The sequence below is a fragment of the Oncorhynchus mykiss genome, chromosome 4 (genome assembly GCF_013265735.2).
Source record: "Oncorhynchus mykiss isolate Arlee chromosome 4, USDA_OmykA_1.1, whole genome shotgun sequence".
NCBI lineage: Eukaryota > Metazoa > Chordata > Actinopteri > Salmoniformes > Salmonidae > Oncorhynchus > Oncorhynchus mykiss.
Window position 1 is genome coordinate 17,728,830 of NC_048568.1, and position 24,099 is coordinate 17,752,928.

The 24,099-nt window shown below is 44.2% G+C and overlaps 1 protein-coding gene across 9 annotated transcripts in view; it reads right to left on the reverse strand.

The window, feature by feature from the left end:
- LOC110521052 (afadin) overlaps positions 1 to 17,805 on the reverse strand; it is a 117,405-nt gene extending 99,600 nt beyond the window's left edge. For 2 of the 9 annotated variants that reach the window (XM_036975787.1, XM_036975784.1), the window contains exon 1: positions 17,393 to 17,804. In XM_036975787.1, coding sequence (XP_036831682.1) covers positions 17,393 to 17,494 — 102 coding nt within the window. In that variant the 5' untranslated portion in view covers positions 17,495 to 17,804. Of the gene's footprint in view, positions 1 to 17,392 lie in introns of all 9 variants that reach the window. The other 7 variants (XM_036975791.1, XM_036975790.1, XM_036975788.1 and 4 more) reach the window with 4 other exon arrangements.
- Between the last annotated feature and the right edge of the window lie 6,294 nt (positions 17,806 to 24,099).

Consider the following 24,099-nt stretch of genomic DNA (forward strand, 5'->3'; position numbering starts at 1 on the left):
AGGGGAAACATCGAGGGAGTAAATAACTATATGTGACCAATCAGCACAGAGTGAGAGATTGTCTTGGTTCATTAGAAGCTGCTGCTGTGTGATTACCATAACAGAGTTCCAGCAGGGTGGCACAGCAGGCTCCCAGGATGACCCCAATCAACCCAATGAGCCTTTCCATTAGCACCTGCCTGCTAGAGTCAAACTGAGGCCGGAATGGCCTGGTGTTCAGCAGGGCACAATGTTGTGCACCGATCAGACAAATATTTGATGTAGAACTCCGCCTTCATCAGTTCCATTTCTATCCGTAGTGTTTCATAACGTTGACTTACCGAATGTGGCCCAGCATCTCCACAGCATTCGCCAAGCCAGAACAACAAGGCAGCCCAGAGGGCATCCAGTCAGTCCAGTCAACATCTCCCCACACATTATCTACCCCAGGAAGGGCCCAGTGATAAGAGCGCTCACTCACTCTGGGACCAAGGTTAGGCTAAAGACAATCAGCAGCAGTTGCCCACTTCACCAATTCACAGCCAGTCAGCCCCCACCCCCAGTCAGCACCATAAAAGGCCCGGCCATGCCCTGTTGACTGACATGGCACTCTCACTCTGCAACACTTCACAAAGCTGTGTGGCTGTGACTGACTTTGAAACAGTTACACTCCTACTACAATGTTAGTCAGTGTTTGAATTAATCCCCACTCTACGAACTATTTACACCACTATGATAAGAGCTGCCAAAACGAACTTACGGTTGTAGTCCATTCAAACATGGAGCCATCTTAAGGGTTGTTACAAAGGGATCTGAAAAGTAGCAGGTCAGGTGACTTACGGTCATTCATCTCGTTTTGTTGCCGTGTCATTTTAGTCCCGAAGCTGCCTCACAGTAAGTATGTCAAGCAAAGCTTCTAATCGTTATGACCAGACCGCCTCTAACCATATGGGGGGGGGGGGGGGGGGGGGGCTGCAGAACGATCTGCATCTAGGATAAACTTAATTCAAGAGGACTTCAAGTGGCTAACTCTCCAATCGCCTCAAAAGAGATCAGAACCATGCTAGGAGGGAGAGATGGATCGACAGGGTCTCTGACATCATACCTCATTATATCCTTGCAGTCACGGTCTTAATCCAGGAAACAGGGCCAGTGGAATGGATGACTAAACCCTATGGTTAGAGAGGGGGGGAATGGATGACTAAACCCTATGGTTAGAGAGGGGGGGAATGGATGACTAAACCCTATGGTTAGAGGGGGGGGGGGGGGGGGTAAAGCCCTCCCCCAGGCCACAGGTTAGAGGGCATAGGGGGGAGGTGAAAGAGAGGTTAATGATTGAGGAGTTCAGGACAGCCGACAAGCTTGGATGGTTGGGAGCCATCTCCTACTCTTTCAGTCTCTCTTACTCTTGCTCTCTACTCTCCTTCCCTACTTTTCTCTGGTCCCCCTTTCACCCTGATGCGCTATCTCTGGTGAGGCAGCTCTGCTCTCTCTGAAACCGACTCAGGATTATGACAGTGTTCCTGTATAAAAACATTTTTTAAAAATCATGCACTTAGCGAGTCTCAGGAGGCTTATTTTGACTTTAACAACAGATGACTAAAATACAGAAGTTGGGCATAATAGACCATATTTAATTAATGGGTCCAAAATAACTTTTTGTTGTCATTTCCAAAGTTCAGCACATAGAACTGGCTTGTCTTTCTAGTCCAGTGCATTTACACCAAGGTTAGTGATAAAGCTCATTTTACACACATCTTTAAATCCAAGAAGGCAGGCCAACCCTGCTATTCCGGTATTTGAAGAGCCCTCCTCCCACGTCAGACTGATCTGAGAACAGTAATTATTGCTGAGCTAAAGCAGGGCTTTTAACTACCCAGCGAGTTGGCAGCCACATTCTCCAGACAGACAGAGAGGGGTGTAATACAGTGCATTCAGAAACTAGTCAGACCCCTTTACTTTTTCCATTGTTACTTTACAGCCTTATTCTAGAATAGATTTGTTTTAAACCCCCCATTCTCCAACTACACCAATACCCAATAATGACAAAGCAAAAAAGTTTTTTTTATTTTTATGTATTTACATTAGTATTCAGACCCTTTGCTATGAGACTCGAAATTGAGCTTGGGTGCATCATGTTTCCATTGATCATCCTTGAGATGTTTCTCCAACTTGATTGGAGTCCACCTGTGGTAAATTCAACTGATTAGACATGACTTGGAAAGGCACACAAACCTGTCTATATAAGGTCCCACAGTTGACAGTGTAAGGCAGTGCAAAAACCAAGCCATGAGGTCGAAGGAATTGTCCGTAGAGCTCCGAGACAGGATTGTGTCGAGGAACAGATCTGGAGAATTGTACCAACAAACTTCTGTAGCATTGAAGGTCCCCAATAACACTGGGGGTCATCATTCTTAAATGGAAGAAGTTTGGAACACTATTCTGTTGCATTCCACCAATCAGGCCTTTATGGTAGATTGGCCAGACAGAATCCACTCCTCAGTAAAAAGGTACATGACAGCCCGCTTGGAGTTTGCCAGAAGGCACCTGAAAAACATGAGAAACAAGATTCTCTGGTCTGATGAAACCAAGATTGAACTCTTTGGCCTGAATGCCAAGCATCACATCTGGAGGAAACATGGCAACATCCCTACGGTGAAGCATGGTGGTGTCAGCATCATACTGTGAGGATGTTTTTCAGTGGCAGGATCTGGGAGACTAGTCAGGATCGAGGGGGAAATTAATGAATGAAGCAAAGTACAGAGAGATCCTTTATGAAAACCTGCTCCAGAGTGCTCAGGACCTCAGACTTGGGCGAAGGTTCACCTTCCAACAGGACAACAACCCTAAGCACACAGCCAAGACAACGCAGAAGTGGCTTTGGGACAAGTCTCAATGTCCTTGAGTGACCCAGCCAGAACCCGGACTGGAACCGGATCAAACGCAGGACAAGTTAGATAAACTAGTAATATCAACCATGCGTAGTTAACTAGTGATTATGTTAAGATAGTTTTTTTTTAAAGATGCGTTTAATGCTAACTAGCACCCCAATGCTAGCTAACAACTCAACTGCAGGGTCTGTCAGGGAAAGTCTGGAATGAAAGGAGATAACACACTAGACACCATACGACAACACACTAGACACCATACGACAACATGTCAACGTGCGTCTGAGAACAGCGTCGCACAACCCACTATGAAGTCTGACAAAAGGTTGCGGTAATGTCACTCGACGGATTCTGTCACATAGCCCAGCTTGCACAAACAAGGTGCTGCCGAAAAACCGAAGCAAAACGGTGACAGTGAAACCGTTCCATGGCCTCCGTTTGACAGAACCAATCAGGAGATGAAGATTAGATTGCTAAAAAGGCAGTTCAAGTCCATTTGGAACCTTACAATCTAATAAACAGAAACTGATCTATTAAAGCTTACAGGCAGGGGACACAGACACACTGGGGACAAAAACACACTGCTATCAGTCCAGGTCTTGGGGGGGGGGGGGGGGGGGAGTAGGCTACAACTAACCCTCAATGGAGATAATGTAGCAACACAGGGGTCATGACCTCAGAGTAGCTCTTATCAGTCTGAGAACAGCAGACCCTGCAACACCTTCCCTAGACTGACCGTACATCCCCCTCCACTATCAGCTCTATAGACAACCAGTTAGGAACACAGACCAGGTGTCCTGAATACCTTCCCCCTCCAACTCACACAGGGACCAGGCAAAGATAAGACGTAATGGAGGACTGATAGGCTTGTCAGGTCTTCTCGAAAAGGTCCTCTCGGCCTTGTTCCCACAGCCAATAGGCTCGTTATGGACGTGCCTAGTGGATTTACAGCCTCAGACGCAGCCAGACAGGAGTGTCTTACTAAATAACAACTCCTCTGGGAGGCTAGTGGTGGTTAGAGACACTAGGACTGGTCGTAACCACAGCAGCTGCGGTGGTGGTTGTGAAAGCCAAGAGGGGAGAGCTGAAAGCCACAAGTAACACCACCCGGCCAGTCAGTCCCCCTCCCAGTCCATGTTAAGACTCCACGTTACACTCTATGCCTCCTTAGCCTTCGACCTTCACTCCCACTTTCCTTTAACACCGTGAAGTCTGAAGGGGACCTACTTCCGCCAGAGTTAAGAGCAGGTCGTCACCATTAAGGCGAGAATAGCACATCACTCAAAAGACGGGCTGAAATGCCATTAGGCCCTCTGCAGTGCTTAGTTAAACAAATAATCTCTCCCTCTCCGGTAATAAAAGACAGATTCCCAGCTGCAGCCTGCGCTGGACCACCGCCCTTGAAGGGCCGTGGAGAAAACACACGGCAGGGCAAGAGGCCAGAACACAGCCACATCCTCCTCTCCAGAGAGAGAGTGAATGAAGAAAGAGAGCGACTGCGAGAACAGCCTTTATTACGGATTCCATCTCTAGATCGGGGTGTGGTGCCATATTGAGTAAACATCCAGATACAAATCAAGCTTGGCTGATAAAAAAAACCCTGGTATGCATTTTAAAATGAGCTCCATGGCCTATTTCTAAGAATACAGCGTCCATGTGTACCGGGTGGGGCTAGCTGAGATATGCACACCTGCACTGACTCTACCCCCTTAGCTATACAGTTAGAGGCCCACTGAGCTAGACTGACTGACATGTTCCAACAGCAAAAATACCAATACTTTTACTACCAAGAGGAATTCAAACTACTACAGTATTCCCATCATAAAGCATGGAGACAAGTATGAAGCCTAAACTCACAAAACCAGGAAAGACTAAATGTGAGATTAACTTTAATGCTTTCACCTCAAAGTTAATGTTGTTGACAGCTCTGCTGTATGAATTCTACAGCTAAAAAGCACATGCTCTCTTGAGGTTTTGAGAGGACTCCGTTGGGCATTAGACAACACTGCAGCTTTTGAGGTCGTCAGTAAAAAACAGAGCTTTGCAGCAGCTTGAGGATATGGCTCTCTGGCAGGTAAGGCGTCAAGTCTCAGACCTCCACCACAAGGGAGTCCCAGGAGCGAAGCTCTGTCCTGGGACAAGACTCAAAGGAGACCTGGGTCTGGAGGTCTGCTGGCCCCATCAGCCAAACTTGGCAGGTGCCACCAATGTCAGTCACCCCTTCAGTCGTCAGAGGGAAAGGTTCATTAAGATAGGAGACTTGGAGCTGGAGGTATTTTAAATAGTGCTTTGTGGCTGATGACAGCCCATCTGATAAGAGGGCCTTTCACAGGTGCCTGTTCAATATGGATTCCAGCAGCATTCTGTCATCTCCCCAGGACTCTGGGTTATTCATCTGACCTGCCTTATTAAACACGCTGTGAGGCATTACCACCTTATTGGAACAGCTCAGCCAGGAGCGGGCAAATTAGGATTCCCCTTTCTAAGTAAATATTTTTCAACTTATGACCTGAAGGGGGATTTCTGAGGAACTGGAGGGGAAAATGACATCACACTACTTGAAGTTTATGTTTGTGGGCTTCTTCATATTCTCCTCTGTCGAAACTAATGCCACACCCAGACAACACCTACCAGTCTATTAATACACACTTAAATCATAGAGCTTTAATAGCCTTCATTACACTGGAACGAATCCCCTCCTACACACCCACTTAACATGAGGCAATGGTCTTAATTTCCAATTTCTCATCGCTTATGGATGTGGTGCGTCGTAAACTGCTGCTCTCCTTCCCCGCTATGGAGAGTATCTATGCCCCTCCTTTATACATACAGCATTAGGGCTGGGAATTCACGATAAGATATTACCACTAAACCCAAGTGCTGATACGATATGTATTGTGATTCTCACGATTCTATATGTATTGTGATTCTCACGATTCTATATGTTTTGTGATTCTCACGATTCTATATGTATTGTGATTCTCACGATTCTATATGTATTGTGATTCTCACGATTCTATATGTATTGCGATTTGATGTTCTAAACATATGGCTCACCGCCTGCTGCAGAGCGACGAGAGAGCCATGAGAAAAAGAGTTTTGAAACAAGTGCTGAAAACAGGTTGGCTCACTATTTGAGAAGAAGCTAAAGGAAGGAAACACCAGAGTTTTGGCGCAGGTACAGATGAATAGTGCTACAAATCCATACTCAGGAGTTAAATGTCGAAGTAACACAGGGGTCACATTAGCGTTCAGAAATCTGCATTTTCAAGACGCAGAACAATAAAATATAAAACATTTGACATGTGTTTTATATTGAAAGTCAGTGCGTTTTGCTTCAATAGAGCGATCAGGGGCGTTGCAACTGTAGCTTTCCTTCACACAATACATTAGTGCAGTGATCACCAACCTCGGAGTCAAGGTCACTTTCGCAGTCAAAAAGCAAGCAGAGATCTAGCGCTCAGATTTAGTTTTGAACCTAATAAAAACAGTTCTGAAGGAATGAGGTTAGTGCAGTAGACCTAATACATTTTGCCCATCTTGACAATATTGGTCTTCTCCGACGATATTGTATTTCAAAACGCCAATTTTGAGAACAAATAGATCAGTTGGTGGAGCACTTGCAAGGCACAGCTGAGCAAAAATAAAAAATAAATATCTTGAAATAATTTGCTTTTTATTTTAGTGGACTGATAGTACCTGCATCTGATGGTCATGGTGCTTTCAAGGCAACTAGGAACTCTGGAGGGGGAAAAAATTAAGTGATCCGTGAATTATCAGAGTGATCTTCAGGTCCTGGAATTCAGATTTGGATGACCATTCAAAATGATGCTATTTGCTGTATTCTTTGACAGTCTCTCTCTGGTCATGGTTTTAAAAGTTCTGAAATCTCATGTAGGCTAGTAGCCTGCCAAACATCGCTGTGGCCGGGGTCATGGAAGCGGTAGGCACGGTGATTTGAGCTATCAGATAGGCCAGTACTGAAGGCGCACTCGATTTAGCCACAGGATCCTGGTCCGCTGGGTAGGCAGTGTCTTTTCAGTCAAATTAAATGGTTGAAATTGAGAACACTTTGCCTACCTGGTGTGCAGAGCTTCTGAATCAAGTGCACCTAGAACCTTTTTTTTTTTTTTTTAAAGGAGCGCAAGCCTTTAACGTTGGCTTTTCTACAGAAATGCCTTGGAGATCGACCGGTTGGTGACCATTGCATTAGTAGAACACATTCGACACAAAATATCTTCATTTTCATCAGATGACTACCGAAGTGCAATGCTATTTGGCTAACAGCCACACGTAAGTAAATGAGCTTACAATGAATAGGCATGGTCTTTTTTTCAAAAACTAAGTATGGCCATCATATTGCTGTGTATTATAGACAAGTACACAGAAAAATGTCCTAATGTTTTGCTTGAAATTAAATCTTACATTTTAGCAGAGAGAAGTGTCTACACATCAGGTGGAGCGCTGTCTGCTGATATAATGCATGTTTGTGAATGAGGGAATTGTAATGGCTTCCACTAAATAGCACATCCACAAAGTCAAAATTGTCAGGTGCAGAGCAGCAATTACATTAAGAAGCATTTTAGATATCCACGTTTACAATACACAGCTAAATATTTTAGGATATTTGTTTCTGCATTAACGCAACCCTGTAATATCAGCCAAAAATAATATTGCGACATGTAACTGTATAGAGTTATCCCCACATTACTATTAAGCAGCAGTATCCTTGTTAGTGCTGGACAGGAACATAGGTCCCCAGGAAACAGACTGAAGAACACTGCTCTATAGCAAATCTCTGACTCTCCAGATGAGTGCATCCCCTGTGTCCCAGGTGTGCCCAGTCTGTTCCGTTTGGAGCATTGTGGGAGGGGGATGGAGTGAGGACCTGGGGCATGACATAAATCCCCTGACGCCAGGCAACACTGCAAATCAATCGTGGCAAACACTTAACAGCATTGATAAACAGCCAGATCAAGGTTATGCGATAGCCCAACTGTGGACGCATTGTTATGGGGGGGTCCGGTATTTACAGTCCCCCAAGGGAGGTGGGTAATTTACTTCCTGGTTGTAAGGTCTTATCAGGCCCAGTGGCCTTGTGTAAAGTGTCCACGGCAGTAAATCGCAGGGGGAGATGGGCCCGTCTGCCGCTTCAATAACACAGACCGTTTAGGGAGGAATACTGCCTCTTAAAATGGCCCCGTCCTGGCTGAGGAGACAGCAGAACGACATTCCCTCTGTGGTACACAGAAACAGGGCTTCTCTCTGAAGGCACCACTGACTAAGCAGAGTTGGATGGGTGCAAACCCCAGACGTAAGAGCGGTGAAAGGGACTCCCACACACTGGGTGCTTGCAAAAAGCCATTGATTAGGTTTGGATGAATGGGGACAGGGTTCTGAGCCTGGCAGGTCACATGGTTGGATGTTGTGGCTGAGCGGGTATGTGGGTTATCCTATCCCTGGGAGCTCAAAACAGGCCCTGCTCATGAACCATGATGGCACGGGTTGAAGAAAACAGGTGAGGCTTTTTTTTGTTTCTCCTCCCTTGATAAATAGTGTTGTATCTGCCAAAAGAAGTTCCTGACTCTCCTAACAGAGCCCAGTGAGAATAGCAGGCGAGTTCCAGGACAGGACTCAAGGTTGTTCCTCATAGGCGCGTTATTCAGTCGTCTTCGATGGCTCGCACACTGACGGGCTAGCGTACACAAACTCCCTTTTGACCAGAGTGAAACAAGGTGCTTCATTTTTATTTAAAAAAAACTGTAGTTCTGCACTGCAGTCCCATGGTTCATTATAGATGGAGGCTTCCACTTGTGTAACTCAATGTCTTACTGTTGCCCCCCCCCCACACACAAAAATCAATAGATGTTTAAAGCTGGATAATGGCTTTATGTAAACCCTCGCTGTGAAATATTGGCTGGTTGTGCAACACGGCACTGTATGATTACAATGTATAGATTTTCTCACACACGCAGGTTGCATGTCAGAGTGCTTTCCGCACTGTGTGTGTGTGTGTGTGTGTGACGTTAGTGTGCGTGTTCTGAAGGTCCTCCTGTGTGTGGAGACGAGAAATGTGACACACACAATGAAAAACAAGATGTTTTATGTCACATACACCAGATAGGTGCAGTGAAATGTGTTGTTTTACAGGGGCATACTGAATTATGCAACAGAGCACCATCCACTTGGAGAGGTGACTTTGGTACAATGGAAAAAATGTAAGAATGTGCTGACGAACATTATCCAATTATCAGAGTGGGAGAAAGCAATTCTCTACAAAATTCACCTCAACCTCGCACTATGAAGTCAGAGGCCAGTCAGTCCTTAGAGAGTCAGGCCAATTTAGGACACCTATGCAGGCTTCTGTGTCCATAGCAACCACAGCCAGGTGTAGTGTAACCATGAAGGCATGCCCAGTCCACCCAATTCCCAGCCCTACCAAATACTATCAACTCCCTCAAAGCGCGAGGCAGACCGCCTGCCTCATTTGGAACACATTTTCTGTCAGATGAGTATGTGTGTGTGTGTGTGTGTGTGTGTGTGTGTGTGCGCCAGGAGTCTCCACAGCCACCCACCACCAAACACGTGGGCCTGAGGGGAGACGTCTGGCAGCTGACCACATCCTTACACAGACTGGACCCCCCCCAGGTTCCTCATAACCACACACCACAGTGGCCAGCTAGATCACACATCTGGGCCCAACCTGCATCAGGGAGTGGCAGAGAGGTCAGTCACTCAACGCCACCAGGCCTCTCCTCCCCTCTTGTCCTGGCCTCTATGTTCCAATCCTGGCACACAACACAGCCCCAGACTACAGCTAACTAGGGGTGTTCCAGTTCCACTGTTCAGAATTGGCCCGGCAATTAAAAAAGGGGGGAAAGAAAACGTGTTTGCGAAGGAGGAAGTCTCTCTTGAAGGCATTTTTCTGACAGTTAAGTCAACAAACATGAGGGTGGAGCTGTGTTTAGGGAAGCCTCGGTCACAGCGGTCATCCTTCAGGCAGCCATTGTCTGCTTGGCAACAGTATTATTATTATTACAGTCGACCAGGCCCGGTCAGTCTGTGGTGTTCCCCTGCTTGAGGCCTACAGGGGTGTGGGTTGGAGAGGTGGGACAAGGTGAAAGTGCTCCGGTAGTAGACTCCAAGAGGCCCCCCTCAGCCTGCCTAATCGTCCTCCTTGTCCAGCCCAGCCCCACCACACAGACAGCAGCAAGGTGGGGTCAGGTCGAGCCGAGCGCTGAAATTATTAAAAAGGAGGAGAGGGTACGCCAGGGACCCATATGAGAAGCAGCAGATGTTCCCAGTCTACATTTTTGGAGTTTCAGGGCGAGGCTGCTTCAGGCAGAGTATTCCCACACACACACAATTATCAACCGGCCAAACATTGTGAAATGGACATTTAAAAGCCTGTAAGTTATTATATCCAAACTACTTCTCACTGAAAGATATTTAGACTTAGATTTGGGTTCACCAAATTTTTACAAAACAATCCTGAGTGACTTGTCTGCAGGATGCTACAGTGCTATTCATCCCAACCTCCCCCTCATTCCTCCCTAACCTCAGTCTGTGATCTAACAGGCCTTTACCAGCCAGAGGGACAAGAGGGCTAGTTTGGTCACCCAGGGGCCACAAGGGAGAGAGGAGATAAGGGGGGGGGCCTTCGTACATCAGCTGATATCTCAAAGTGCTGTACAGAAACCCAGCCAGCCTAAAACCCCAAACAGCAAGCAATGCAGGTGTAGAAGCACGGTGGCTAGGAAAAACTCCCTAGAAAGGCCAAAACCTAGGAAGAAACCTAGAGAGGAACCAGGCTATGTGGGGTGGCCAGTCCTCTTCTGGCTGTGCCGGGTGGAGATTATAACAGAACATGGCCAAGATGTTCAAATGTTTATCTCCAACCCAGCTCGCTGTCCGCACAAGGCACAAACACAGCCTCCCCCACCGTTCCCCTCTCTGACCACCCCCTTAACCCCTCCCCCTCCCACAGGGTGGCTGTGCTTTTCTTCCCTGTCCAAAGCAAACAGAGGGCCAACTTAGCAGACCCCCCTCTCAGCTCAACCCCCCCTCCAACAGTGTGCTAGAGTGAAGACTTTCCTGTGTCAGCGATTAGGCCCAGGCTAGTTGCAACAGAGGCCATGCTCAGGTTTTTCCCACATACAAAAATAGAGATGCTCACTAACCTGGGTCGGCCAGACAGACATGACAAAGAGCACAGCGCTTGGCTAAGCACTTGTGTAAGTATAATATGTGATGACACTGCACATGCTAACGCCTACTCCCCCCTTAATCTTCTGAGCCGGGCTCCACAAGACGGCTGGAGTTTCTGCCGCTTACAGAATGTAACATGCTTTTGTTGACTGATCAAAACTACAATATCTTGCTATAAAAATAAAAAAAACTCTACTGGGATATGATGCCACCCACCATCATTAACATACTTGAATAGATGCCTTTGACGGGAGTTGGCTTGATCAGAGAAGGTCAGAGATGAGTCGCCGGCACTGCCAAAGGCAGCATCAAAGAGTCTGAGCAGGACATACAGTACCATCAGGCATACAAAAAGGGGTTTGATGATGTCATAGTTCCAGGAAGCTCTGAGATACAGGCATGCAGCATTCCTAATCCAAGGGAAACAACCTGAGAATAGATCATTATTCAGGAGGAAACTCAAAGCCAATCAGGAAGACAAAAGACAACCAGCTGAACATTCACTCATTGCTCGTCATACTGAGAAAGAAATTAAATAAATATATGTATGTATGCGTACAAGTACCACAACAAGGTTAATGTATAGGCTACATTGTGCACAGTACCATGGCCATTCAACTGGGATATCTAGTTTATCAGTGAAGCACCACTTGGACATTAGGAAGTGAACAGCACGTGCATTAGGCTGGCTCTGCCAGGAAGGCGCTCTCCCAGCAGGTTGAAAATGAGAAGAGGAAGTCCTGCCGTCTCTAAAATCGCTCTCTCCTCCTGCCTTCTGTTCCTCGTCATAGGAGAAAATGGAGGTTTAATGTGTCTTCACCTTTCACAGTTCTAGGGATTTGTGTGTGCTTTCAAAGCTAGAAGGTTGGTCCCTAATGTGACCATCACTCAAACTAAACGGGAGGGCAGCCACGTAATCATCTGGATAATGTGTGGACTGGACCGGAGTATTAGGCTACACCTAGCCCTGAAGATTGTGCTAATCTGTTTAAGTTACAATATTCTCCAGAAGTATTAAGGAGAATCCTGTACAAGGGATATGCATGTTTTCACTCAACTAGGCAATGATCACCAGACACCATTGAAGGGAGCAGCTAGGCAGGAGTCACCTACTGTAGGAGGTCTAAGTTCATGCCAGGGTCATTCTAAAAGCTAAATTGGCAGCGGCAGCAGCTCCCATGCTATCCTAGCATCGGACTGTTGTTCATAAACATGCATGAGAGACATTCCACACACCAAAACACCACCCCGGCCACTGACAGGCTGTACTAAACAAAAAGACAACATTCCGGGAATATGAAAGAAGACCACAAACTATTTGGCAGACAGAAACATGAAGACATTTTGTTCAAATGGAAGGAGACATTCCCTGTAACTAAAGGACAAGGCGCGGCTGAGGTAGGTTTCAATTACCCCTAGCTAAGCAGACTCAACGCAACACGATCAGATGAGGTTTTTTCACATGAGAAAAGTCCTGCAACAATAAGCCTGATATCAGACACCGGGCCTGCAAATTTAAATTTCCTCCAGTCAGAAGAGAGAGTGGAAGAAAATACCAGGTTGTGGGGCAGATCTCTATTGATTGTAAATACCAAAACAGACAAGTCATCAGCCCAAAATGATCTGATCGTGTGAGGTCACAAAGGCCTACAGGCTTGAGTCTGGCTCTGAGTGACTCAAGGAACAACCATATCAGGGGGCTAGATGGGCTGTGTGGTCGAGTGAGGAAAGGGCAGAGGCGGACTGGAACGACCGTCAGGCCTCTGAGGATTTATGGGACTGACAAGCCAAGGCCAGGCCTCTCCTACAGCAGAGACCACCACCACCTCTCTGCTGAGCCCACTAATCAGGGCACTTGTGTACATGTGAGAGAGAGATCCACATATGATACCAGGTGTTTTCAATGTGCCCTGGAAGGGGAGGGGGGGGGGGGGGGGGGAGAAAGTCACCATCCCCACATCTTGTGACCCATTAGTCAAAGAGCACCATTTGAGAATTATATCCATGAAAATGTGTTCTCATTTTTGTTATTCAGCTGATTTAGATCACCCAACATAATACAGCAGCAGGCAGTGTAGTTGATAGATTAGGATGTGTAATAGCCAGTGTGGAGATGAGACATAAGGGCCATAATTCCATTTGAAGCCAGTAAGTGACAAGATGTGGTTGTGATCTTTGGCCCACTTCTTAATGAACTGGGTGGGAGCCATTACTCTGACAGAGCTTTCTCAGCTACACACACACACACATTAGGCCTTGAGCCATGACATGGAACACACTTACAGCTCCATTTTCCCAGTAGCAGAGAGTTGAACAGATTTGTTAATGGAGGAGGAGACAAGACACAGTAGTACACACACACACACACACTGTAGGATGAACGATACGTGCAAGTCCAAACCTCAGCATCCCCTCAAGTCAAAAGCCAATAGCTCCAATAGCTCAGCAAATACCAGCCTAGTCATCTTGTGAACTGTTCAACAACACCGGCAGTGGTAATCAAATATTACAATGCATGTCTCCAACTTTAAGTGGATAATAAATTTGGCCCAATGAAGAGGAGCCAAGTGTTGGCCAGTATGAACAGCAACAAACAAAATCACAGAGGGAATGACTGAGCCAAATAGACAGTCAGGATGTGCTAATCCCAGGCAGCCCACTCCAAGGTCCCCACAGATTACCACTGTCTGGATTATAAAATCACAAATTACAGCTGTTGGGAACTGTAAATCACCTTGTCTATTCTGTGTACGGTGTAATTACAGTACACAGCGAACGCCCACACAAGGATGCTTGTGTGTGCACATATTTAAATGCAGGGAAAGAATCTCCATGGAGATTGTAAACCTGAAATGACACAGTGTAAAGAAAATGGGTGTGTGACAAATCTAATAACACGTCGTCTTTGATCAATTTAATCTCAAGACTATGAAGCAAGACAGGCTCCATCTGCTAAAGTTGTGCTCTTTTATCTAGGGTGATAGATCCGTTTCCCTAAAACCACATACCAATCAGCCCATGTGGAATGGATGGTCTACTAAAGTACTGGGAGCCACTCAGTAATGCAAACACACTAATGGCAGATGTAACAAAGAGGTCCATTTCCTCTGTGCTACATTTTTTATGTAGCCTACTCTACTCTGCATGGCGTGAAGACAACATTTTGTGGACAAACTATTTTCTATACAAACTGCAGCATATGCCAGCTGGGGAGTGTGTGTGGACCGTGTGTATTTATCTTGTTGACACATTCTCCTTTTCCAATTACAAACAACCCTGAGAATAACGATATCCAATACACTCAAAAATGAAGCATATCATAGGGCTTTGTATGAAACAATCCTTCACACGACCTCCGATGTATCAGTTAATATGAAAGCTTGTAGTGAATTGACACAGTAGAGATGAATGTATAATGCGCCGTTGGTATCGACTTTGTCCACTTTGCTGATAGGGCACAAAGCAAGAAGTCCTGTGTTGTGCTCATCACTAGTATGTTGTTGCCATGGCAATAGTGAGTCAAGCGGCAAGTCACATGCTGGAGAGGAGACCTGCAGGACCAGAAGCTCTCCACCGTCATACATGATGACCCGGAACAATAACAAACACGGCCACATGACATCACAGCCTTTTGCTGGTGGATGACGAAAGTAGATGTTAACATGGGATTCACAGCAGCATGGTTAAAAACAAACTAGGACTAAACATCAAAGGATCAGACGGTCAGTTAGGTTATACGTAATGTTGCTCTGATCACTGACTCAGTCCTCTTTCCATTCAAAATATAACAAAAAACAAGCTGTGCTTTATTTCGGTTGGCAGCAGTGCCACACAAGAGGATAGCGCTTCATTTCTGGTTAATTCCACCCAGAGTGATGACATACCTAGCTTTAACCCAGGTGGCCCCGTTTAAACAATCACACTTCGCAGGATCACAGTGGGCACACATTGCAAGTCCGGGGAGGGATGTGATAGGGCCTAAACAGTGCACCCGTTCCACTGACGCCAACAATCAAATCACTAGCTTCCACAGGGAAGAACGGAAACACTGACGGCAACAAAGCGGTTTACTCACGGACAGACTCAACCTTCTGACACGACGCAGTGATGCACAGGGCGTTGATTTGGGCCTGTCAAAAGTTTCCATCCACCCTCTCTCAAGCCCCGCAGCTAATGAGGATCAATACTAAATTGGAGAAGAAAATGCTGCTTGGATTGTTTTAACATTCAAGCCCTTAAGACTGCTGGTATTTTGTCCATACTCCAAAGGAGACAGACTTGGTCAGCAGTTACAACCAGTTGAATATCTTATAGCTTATTGAATATCTTATTTATCAAGAGTAAGGAGAACAAACATTGTTTTTTCCCCTGCTATCCACAAGCCACCAGTATGCCCGAAAAGAAGCAGTTTCATACAAACTACAAACAAACCCAATTTGCTCATTTCTATATATGATTGTGTGGTAATGTAATGAGAGGAAGTGAATTCCACAGGACATAGTCAGAGGGAGGAAGAAAATAAACACTGGCCAACCTGCTTTAAAATAACCAGCCATGGGGTCATGCTATAAAACGATGTCATTAACAATACAAAAAAAAATCTTGATTTAAGGACCTCTTGTCATGGCTAAAAATGGCAACATTTTCAGAAGGCCTCCATTATGGTAACGAAAACTGACAACATCCCTGACATTTTGTTGGCAAGCTCATAAGCAATAAACAAAATTCAAAATTGTCTGAAAATTGCCATGCATTATGGTTGAGGGGAGCAACTTGTGGGTGTGGGGAGCAATGGCTAGAGGGGGAGGGGTGTGTATGTTACATGTGAGACATGTTAATCCAACCAACACTAAATACATTTTGCTCAAGCAAATGCAAAAATAATGCACCTAGAAATAAGAGGGGGCATACTGACTCAGGACTGCAGGATTCCCAGAACACCGCAGCAAGTTAGTTACGTCAGCCATAGGCCTGAAGCGGTCCTGCTGTCCAAAGCTAATTAATCGGATGAGAGGGGTCCCCCGTTACCCCCAATGCTTTGACTTGCAACTCAGAGGTGGGGGTGGCTGGCTTCTACCTGCGCGCGTAAAAACACTTGACTACGGGTGGCAAACAGCACACACAGTCCACCAAATCTTAGCTAGACCTAAAACCCCATCAGACAAAAACCACGTGCAAGTTGGATGCAGAAATATCTGCACGAGACCCAAGTTTAATTTTAGTGGTTTGATTAGAACAGAGATTGGTAGCAAACCATAATCGATGGTCAGTATTTAGACCATTTTAAAACGGATTTAGCCTAGCTAACCATCTGGTTATATCGAGAGATGCAGTAGTAGTAGGATAAGCCATAATCATTAGTTTACTTTGCCCACTACAGTACTAGTATTGCCAAAACACTAGACATTATCTTAGTAAACACGTATAAAGTAGAAAACTGTTTATTGGACCTACCAAACGACCTGGTGGCATTCAAAATGGCTTGATCGTCATCTCAACCATTGATAACGTTAGCTGATATCTAAGCTAGCTATCCAGCGAATCGCCGTTGTTTTATCTTTCTAGGTTTCTGTGGTTTTAGTTTGATGCCGGCTAATGATAGCCCTCATCACGGTGGTGAAATACAGAAGGCTTAGACGGAAATATAGCGATATGACGGGGTTGGTATCTAAGTGCGTGTTCCACGTGTAGGTATAACTATAATTTGAATGAATGTAGCTAAAACAAGCAAAATAACTGCAAAATACAAAACTGAATTGTCTGTAACTAGCTTCGGAGTCTGTGTTTTCCAGCTAGCTAACTAACGCCGGTCGGATTGCGTCTGTTTAGATGCTACTGTTAGCTAGCTAGATAACGTTAGCGATCTAATAATACAGTTAAGTGTGACTGACATGATTGTTGCAAGTTTACGCGATCTGTTGGATAAATTGTGTTGCAGCTCGTCGTGCATTGCATACACTCGCCACAACTAGAGCGTGCTGCTGTTAGTGCACCACCCACTGACGCAAGAAACCCCGGTTCGAGACGTCTTTCTAGCTAGCTAACGTTCACAAACATTAGGCTAGCTATCTGGTTGACAGGTTGGTTGCTCTCGAGTTTGGTTTGCGATTAACTAAGGTGTGGGTTAGGCACTTTGTTGAGACTCATTTTTGCATTTCAACAGTACTCTACAGGTATTTGTTAACAAACGTGTTTGGTTGCCAGTTTTTAATAATTCATCAGGCGCGTTTCCCTCAGCTAGTTCCCACTGCACTGGGGAATTATCGTCTCTTTTCCGACTGGTGCGGCCTGTACTCGGGGAAGGTCCACGGACTCACCTCGGTGGGTTGGCTGATCTCGAACAGGTCGAGCCGGTTGGCGTTCCAGTGGTTAATGATGTCAGCTAGTTTCCGCCGCTCCTCCTCCCTGCTCCCCGACATTCTGAATCCCGAAAGATACTCTCTATACAGAAGATCCCCTTGTCCCTACAAAAAGCCTCTGATCCGACAACTTCACGAAAAAAAAAAGACAAATGCAGCAATTATTTGGTCTCTATACGGTTCGAGTGAAAAGCTGTCACCGGTCGCTGCACCTCTCTCGCGGACCGCTCCTGCTGTTTCCGCGTCCCTCTCTCTCGTTTATCGCACTCCGTTCTCTCTCCCCAGGAACCAAATGGGACTACCTTGGTGCGCGTTCACATCCTTACAATTCGCCGTGCACGAGCACAATAGTGATTTGTGCCTGTCCCCGCTTAACTATTTCGACTCCAGTCCAGCTTCCATTTGAGTTTCCAGTTACTACAAGACATAGATACAAAAAAATAAAAACGTTGTCAATGGACGGCAGGTAGCCTCGTGGTTAGAGCGTTGGGCCAATAATTGAAAGGTTGCTAGATTGAATCCCTGAGCTGACAAGGTCAAAATCTGTCGTTCTGCCCCAGAAAAAGGCAGTTAACCCACTGTTCCTAGGCCGTCATTGTAAATAAGAATTTGTTCTTAATGTTCTTAACTGACTTGTCTAGTTAAATAAAGGTTAAATAAATAAACCACAGTTCAATAAATAATAATTAAGCTATTACATATGCAAGTCAATTGTCATCTAATTATAATGCCACAGGTAACTGTCTTAATAGAGCATTGAGCCACCAGAACAGCTTCAATGCACCTTGGCATAGATTGTATAAGTGTCTGAAACTCTATTGGTGGGATGTGACACTGTTCTTCCATGAGAAATTCCATCATTTGGTGTTTTGTTGATGGTGGTGGAAAACGCTGTCTCAGGCGCCAGTCCAGAATCTCCCTTTAGTGTTCAATTGGGTTGAGATCTGGTGACACACACACACACACTTTAAACCCCATATGCTCTTTTAAGACCCCTCTTTCAAAGTCACTGTGATCTTTTCTACTAGTCACGGTAGCCAAAATAATGGGCTTCTGGGCATTTTGATACATGACCCTAAGCATGATGGGATGTTAATTGCTTAATTAACTCAGGAACCACACCTGTGTGGAAGCACCTGCTTTCAACATACTTTGTATCCCATATTTACTCAAGTGTTTCATTTAGTTTGTCAGTTACCTGTATGTTATCTAATATTTCATGACAGTAGGCCTATGTATGTTATCTGTTTCTCTCCTTGTCTCCAAAACAGATCTGAGTCAGCAGGTGTTGATTAGTCCTGTGTGGCTCAGTTGGTAGAGCATGGCACTAGGGTTGTGGGTTCAATTCCCATGGGGGACCAGTACAAATTACATTTTATGCACTCACTACTGTAAGTTGCTCTTGATAAGAGCGTCTGCTAAATGTAAATGTTGATTGTCATACTGCCATGGCAATGTCATCATCCTGTAACCACACCCACTGAGACATAGGTTTGTTTTGGATCTCAGAAAAACTCACTGTGACATGATATAGGCATGCCACTAACGGAAGGGTCAAACGGTGATCGCCTCATTATTTATACTCATTTTATTGCTACTGACAGATTTTGATTCTGACTCAAGACTAAATGCTTTGGAATTGTCAGCATATAAAACAACAACCTCTTGCAATAGTGTGTGCTGTAATTGTCAGTCAGACAGAAGAATGTTGTGTTGTATGGGATCATAAAAACAGGGCTGAACAGAGCATTTGCTCATATGGCTCTGTCTGTGTGGCCTATTTTGCGTAGCTTTCGCTCCTGTGCTCATGCAAAGATGGAAGGGCCATGCACAGTCTGACAGCATCACGTTAAACCTGACGAGCGCAGCTGTGCAGTCCTGTGCAGCAGTCAAGTCAATGAGGCAGGCAGGGCTACTGTGGCCACTGGCGCAATATAAGCCCAATTGCGTCACTACATTACGTCACTACGTTGCTGCCTGCGTTCTATATGGGCATGCGGGACTGGGCACTATATGGCTGAGTAGATTCTAGACCATCCTACAGAGCATAAAGACAAAGGATTCTTATACCAGGGCCAGGGGATAGTGTAGAAATCAGGATAAAGGGATATTTTCTGTCTACTAAGATAGTTTGTTATTGTTACTCAGAGAAAATCTGATTGCAGTCTTTGCACCAATCATTCCATCAGACACAACATAGTAAATAAAGACAAGATCACTCAGCAACATTTTGTTTGACATGTATTGTGAATGAAGATGACTTTGGTTTGGTCCATCTCTATCCATTTCTGTTTTTACCTGTTTTTGCTTCATGCCATTTGACTAAGATGACGATTGCTTTTGTTAGCATTGCTCTGTTTGCAGAGGTGTGTTTTCACCTCCCACCTTTTTATTTCTGTATCAGGGGAGACAGTTCACATCATAATGGTATTGAAATGTTCACAATTAAATCCGACTTATCCCTAACGTCCACATTTCACACCACTGCAGATGTTTCCTGTTTAGAAGGAAAGGGAAATGTAACTCTTGGACTGGCCAACAGAGGGATACATTTGTGGGGGGAAACTTGGAAAATTAAACTGCCGGTATTACGGTAGATGAAAAGGACATGTTATGTCTGCAAAATATCTTCAAACGAATAGCTAACCTGAAATTGACAAAGGCAAAGAACATGTTTATCTATGTCACCATGGTACTGAACAGTGGCTAAATTAGGTGTCATCACGACAAGAGACATATTCTGCTGATTGAGTTGTGACTCCTCCATGTTCCCAAAGGTAGTGCAAATGTATTGGAAAAATGTAACAGTGGCAAGATTTTTGTTATTTAAAAGCACAGTGTAAAATGAATTGCATCTCCGGGGAGAAGGAAACTCTCACAGTCATGCTGAATTTCACATTTGAGAACAGCCTAGCAAACAAACACACTCAAGGTTCAAGCGAGGCTGTCTTGACTTTATTCGAGTTCAACTGTACATACGATGACTAGAAGACAAATGTACACTGAGAGTCAGAGTCAAGAGGAAGATGACAATCAAGGTGTGACCTTTTTTTTTTACTGTATTTTAATGTAACCTTTATTTAACTAGGAAAGTCAGTTAAGAACAAATTCCTATTCACAATGATGGCCTACCCCGGCCAAACCCTAACCTGGACGATGCTGGGCCAATTGTGCACCACCCTATGGGACTCCCAATCATGGCCGGTTGTGATACAGCCTGGAATCAAACCAGGGTCTGTAGTGACACCTCTAGCACCGAGATTGTTTTTTTGTTACATTTCAATTGAACTTTTATTTAACTAGGCAAGTCAGTTAAGAAAAAATCTTATTTACAATGACGGCCTACCGGGGAACAGTGAGTTAACTGTCCTGTTCAGGGGTAGGAGAGATTTGTACCTTGTTAGCTCGGGGATTCAATCCAGCAACCTTTCGGTTACTGGCCCAACGCTTTAACCACTAGGCTACCTGACTGGCTGGACACTTTGCCTGGAGCCAATCCAACTGAGCCTCTTTGGTGTATAACAGGATTGATGGCACAGGGTTGAGTGAGAGTTCCCAAAGGACTTATGCAGTGGTTTTGACCGCTGTGCCACTCGGGAGCCCACCTTGGAGTGGCCAATATGTTCATCAGCTGCAGAACCATCAATATAACGGCATTTACAGTGTCAGTGTCCTTTGGGAACTCTCACTCAACCCTGTGCCATCAATCCTGTTATACACCAAAGAGGCTCAGTTGGATTGGCTCCAGGCAAAGTGTCCAGCCAGACAAAGCTGTATAAACATTTGCTCTGGCAGAGTTTGGTTTGGAGTTTGATGATTCAAATGGTGACTGTTGACAAGGCTCTATAAATCTCTGCCTCTGTATTAACCTCTGTGTCACCAGGCCAACTGATGCCCTATAGGTCTCAGGAACAGAGTGGTATTTCAGAGGGGCTGTCACTGTACATGTAAGTACATAAAAACATATGTATGCCTCACATTCAAGCAAGGTACAGGTCAGTCAAGTCAATATATGCCTATGAGTTGTCGTTTTGACGAAGAAAATGTATAAAGTACACAACTATGCAATGAAAAACTAACTCCAGCGTAATTATACAGAGTATTCCAGTCAACCACACTTCCTCATAAACCTGCTGTAAGTGTGGGTATGCAATTGGAGTTTGTTATTGTTGCCATGGTGCAAGTGTTGTGCGGATGAGTCAGGTAATTATGTCATGGTCCTTGAGAAATACAAATCATTGAAATAAGTTTTAAAAACTGGTAAGAAACATGGAGTGAGGAGAGGAGTTTGGAGAAAAAAACTTGTGTTGAAGCAACTCTTTATACCACTATTTCAAGGTACAACAACATAGAAGCTCTTTAAAACATAAAAAATACTTATGTTCTAGGTGTACCTATTCCCACTGTCATCTTTTAAATGATGTTGAAACACTATACAGTAGCATTAACACGCTGTGCTGTATTCTGTGGCCACTGAGGTAGAAATAGTATCAACCCAGACAGGAAGATAATGAGTTATCTGGTAATATGGTTTCCTGCTGTGGTTTTAACTCCTGTTCTGTGTCAGACAAAACTGATTCAGTTTAGCACATACTTCCGCACATACAGTATTCAGTCCTTCTGAATTTACTGTAGGTTTATCATCAACAGCTGTTGATTATAGCCTGCGTTTTGGTTCATACTTTTACTAAATGACATGCCCAAGAATTGATATTTCAAAAGTGAAACCTAAAATCATTTATAATGTTTAAGAGATGAGGCTTGTGCTTTGAAAGACTCACCACATTTAAAGCCAGGTTCATGTTGCAGGAAGCTAGCCTTGCCATTAAAGGAATATTTGAGCCCAGAGGAAGGAAGATCTGTCTCCACAACTGCCACATAAAGATTGTCTCCTTGGCACCACACTGGACAATTTGATATCAATCAAGGACCACAAAGAATGAATCCATGGTGAAGCCAAACTGCTAATAAAGATAGATAAGACGGTACATATTGATGGAGCCGTCACAGGCCTCATTACTCCTATTGGTCCAGTAGGGAAGGCAACCAATGAGAGGCAATCTTGCTATACAGCTCTGTTCCTGCTCCATTGTGTAGATAGATACACAGCATCACACAGTACTATTGTTTCAGATTAAATCATTTGAATATGACAGATTAAATTAGAATCTAAAATGGTAAAGTGATTGGTAAAATGGATTATTTGGTTATTCATTTTCTGTCAGCAGGGGTGTTTTGCAGCTTCCCTCTGACACAACCAGAACATCTCAGTGACATTACTGCTGGTACAATAACTGAGCTTTATAATATTGAGATAAAATCTCCTTCAAGGTCCTAAGGACAGTAATTCCCACAGCCAGCTCTTGCATATGGCCTTTAGAATAGCAGATTGAGGCTACACTCTTTCATCTGTATTTCCATGGTGACGTCATATGAACATAACCCCCCAGCAATTTGTTATGAGAGCTTTACAAATTAGCTTCCACAGAGAATTTATTAATGGAAATGTTGTCCTCCACAGTAGTTAGTGTTTTTGTGAGCAGAAACATAAACCTAGAGTAGTGACTAAGGGACAATTGGAAGAAAGTAACACGGGCCCAAAGTAACAACTAAATAACTCAAATTAGAAATAACTTAGAAAAGTGTTCAATGTGTTAATGCTTAGTTAATGTATTTACATGCCAAGAAAGTTTATCTTGAATCCATTCATTATTTGGGGTTTTATTTACACTTTTATTTGTTCAGGCCAAATAAATATTCTGTTTTTTTTATTATTGACCTGCAGAACATTCCCCATGTACTAGAGATACCGTGACGAGATCCTGAGTAAAATCTTTGAAATGGTTGCATGTTGCGATTATATTTTTGTTCAGTATACTGTATATCATTTTTATCAGCACGAAGAGGTCCTTTGATCGGTATAGTTGATGGCAATAATTATTGTTGTATTTCTTCATAAAACTCAGATTACTGATTAGACTCAGATTAGATTTAGATTTCTCAGATTAGACTCAGATTTGAATTGGGGGTTAACTGTAACATTTGTTACAATGAACCCCTTACCTAAAATTCAATGGTATTTTATATGGTATTTAGACACATTCACATAATTCAAATAAAATGTCACTTCTTTACATCAAATTTGCCAAAACAAGTAAAATAAAATCTTAGAACATTTTAGAAAGACACATTCATACTTTTGAATGATAAATTACATTTTGGGTACTCTGTTTTTGGTCAATATGACATATGTACTGTTTGTTTTGAAGTAGCTAACTATCTGATAAAGGCTGAGAACAATGTCTCTGTTCCTGTTCAGTGTACTAAACATCACTCTGTCATGGGAGAGGAAGAATGGAATTCATTACATTGCATAAAATGACATTGAAACAGCCATGTGATCCCATAACTCACAAGGTGAGGTCATAGGGAACATGGAGTGTACACACACACACACACACACACACACACACACACACACACACACACACACACACACACACACACACACACACACACACACACACACACACACACACACACACACACACACACACACCACACACACACACACACACACACACACACACAATAACTCTAAAATGGGAAACAAAACAAGAAACTAAGTGAAACATCTTTGTTTTGTCTTGCTGAGCTACCCTTAC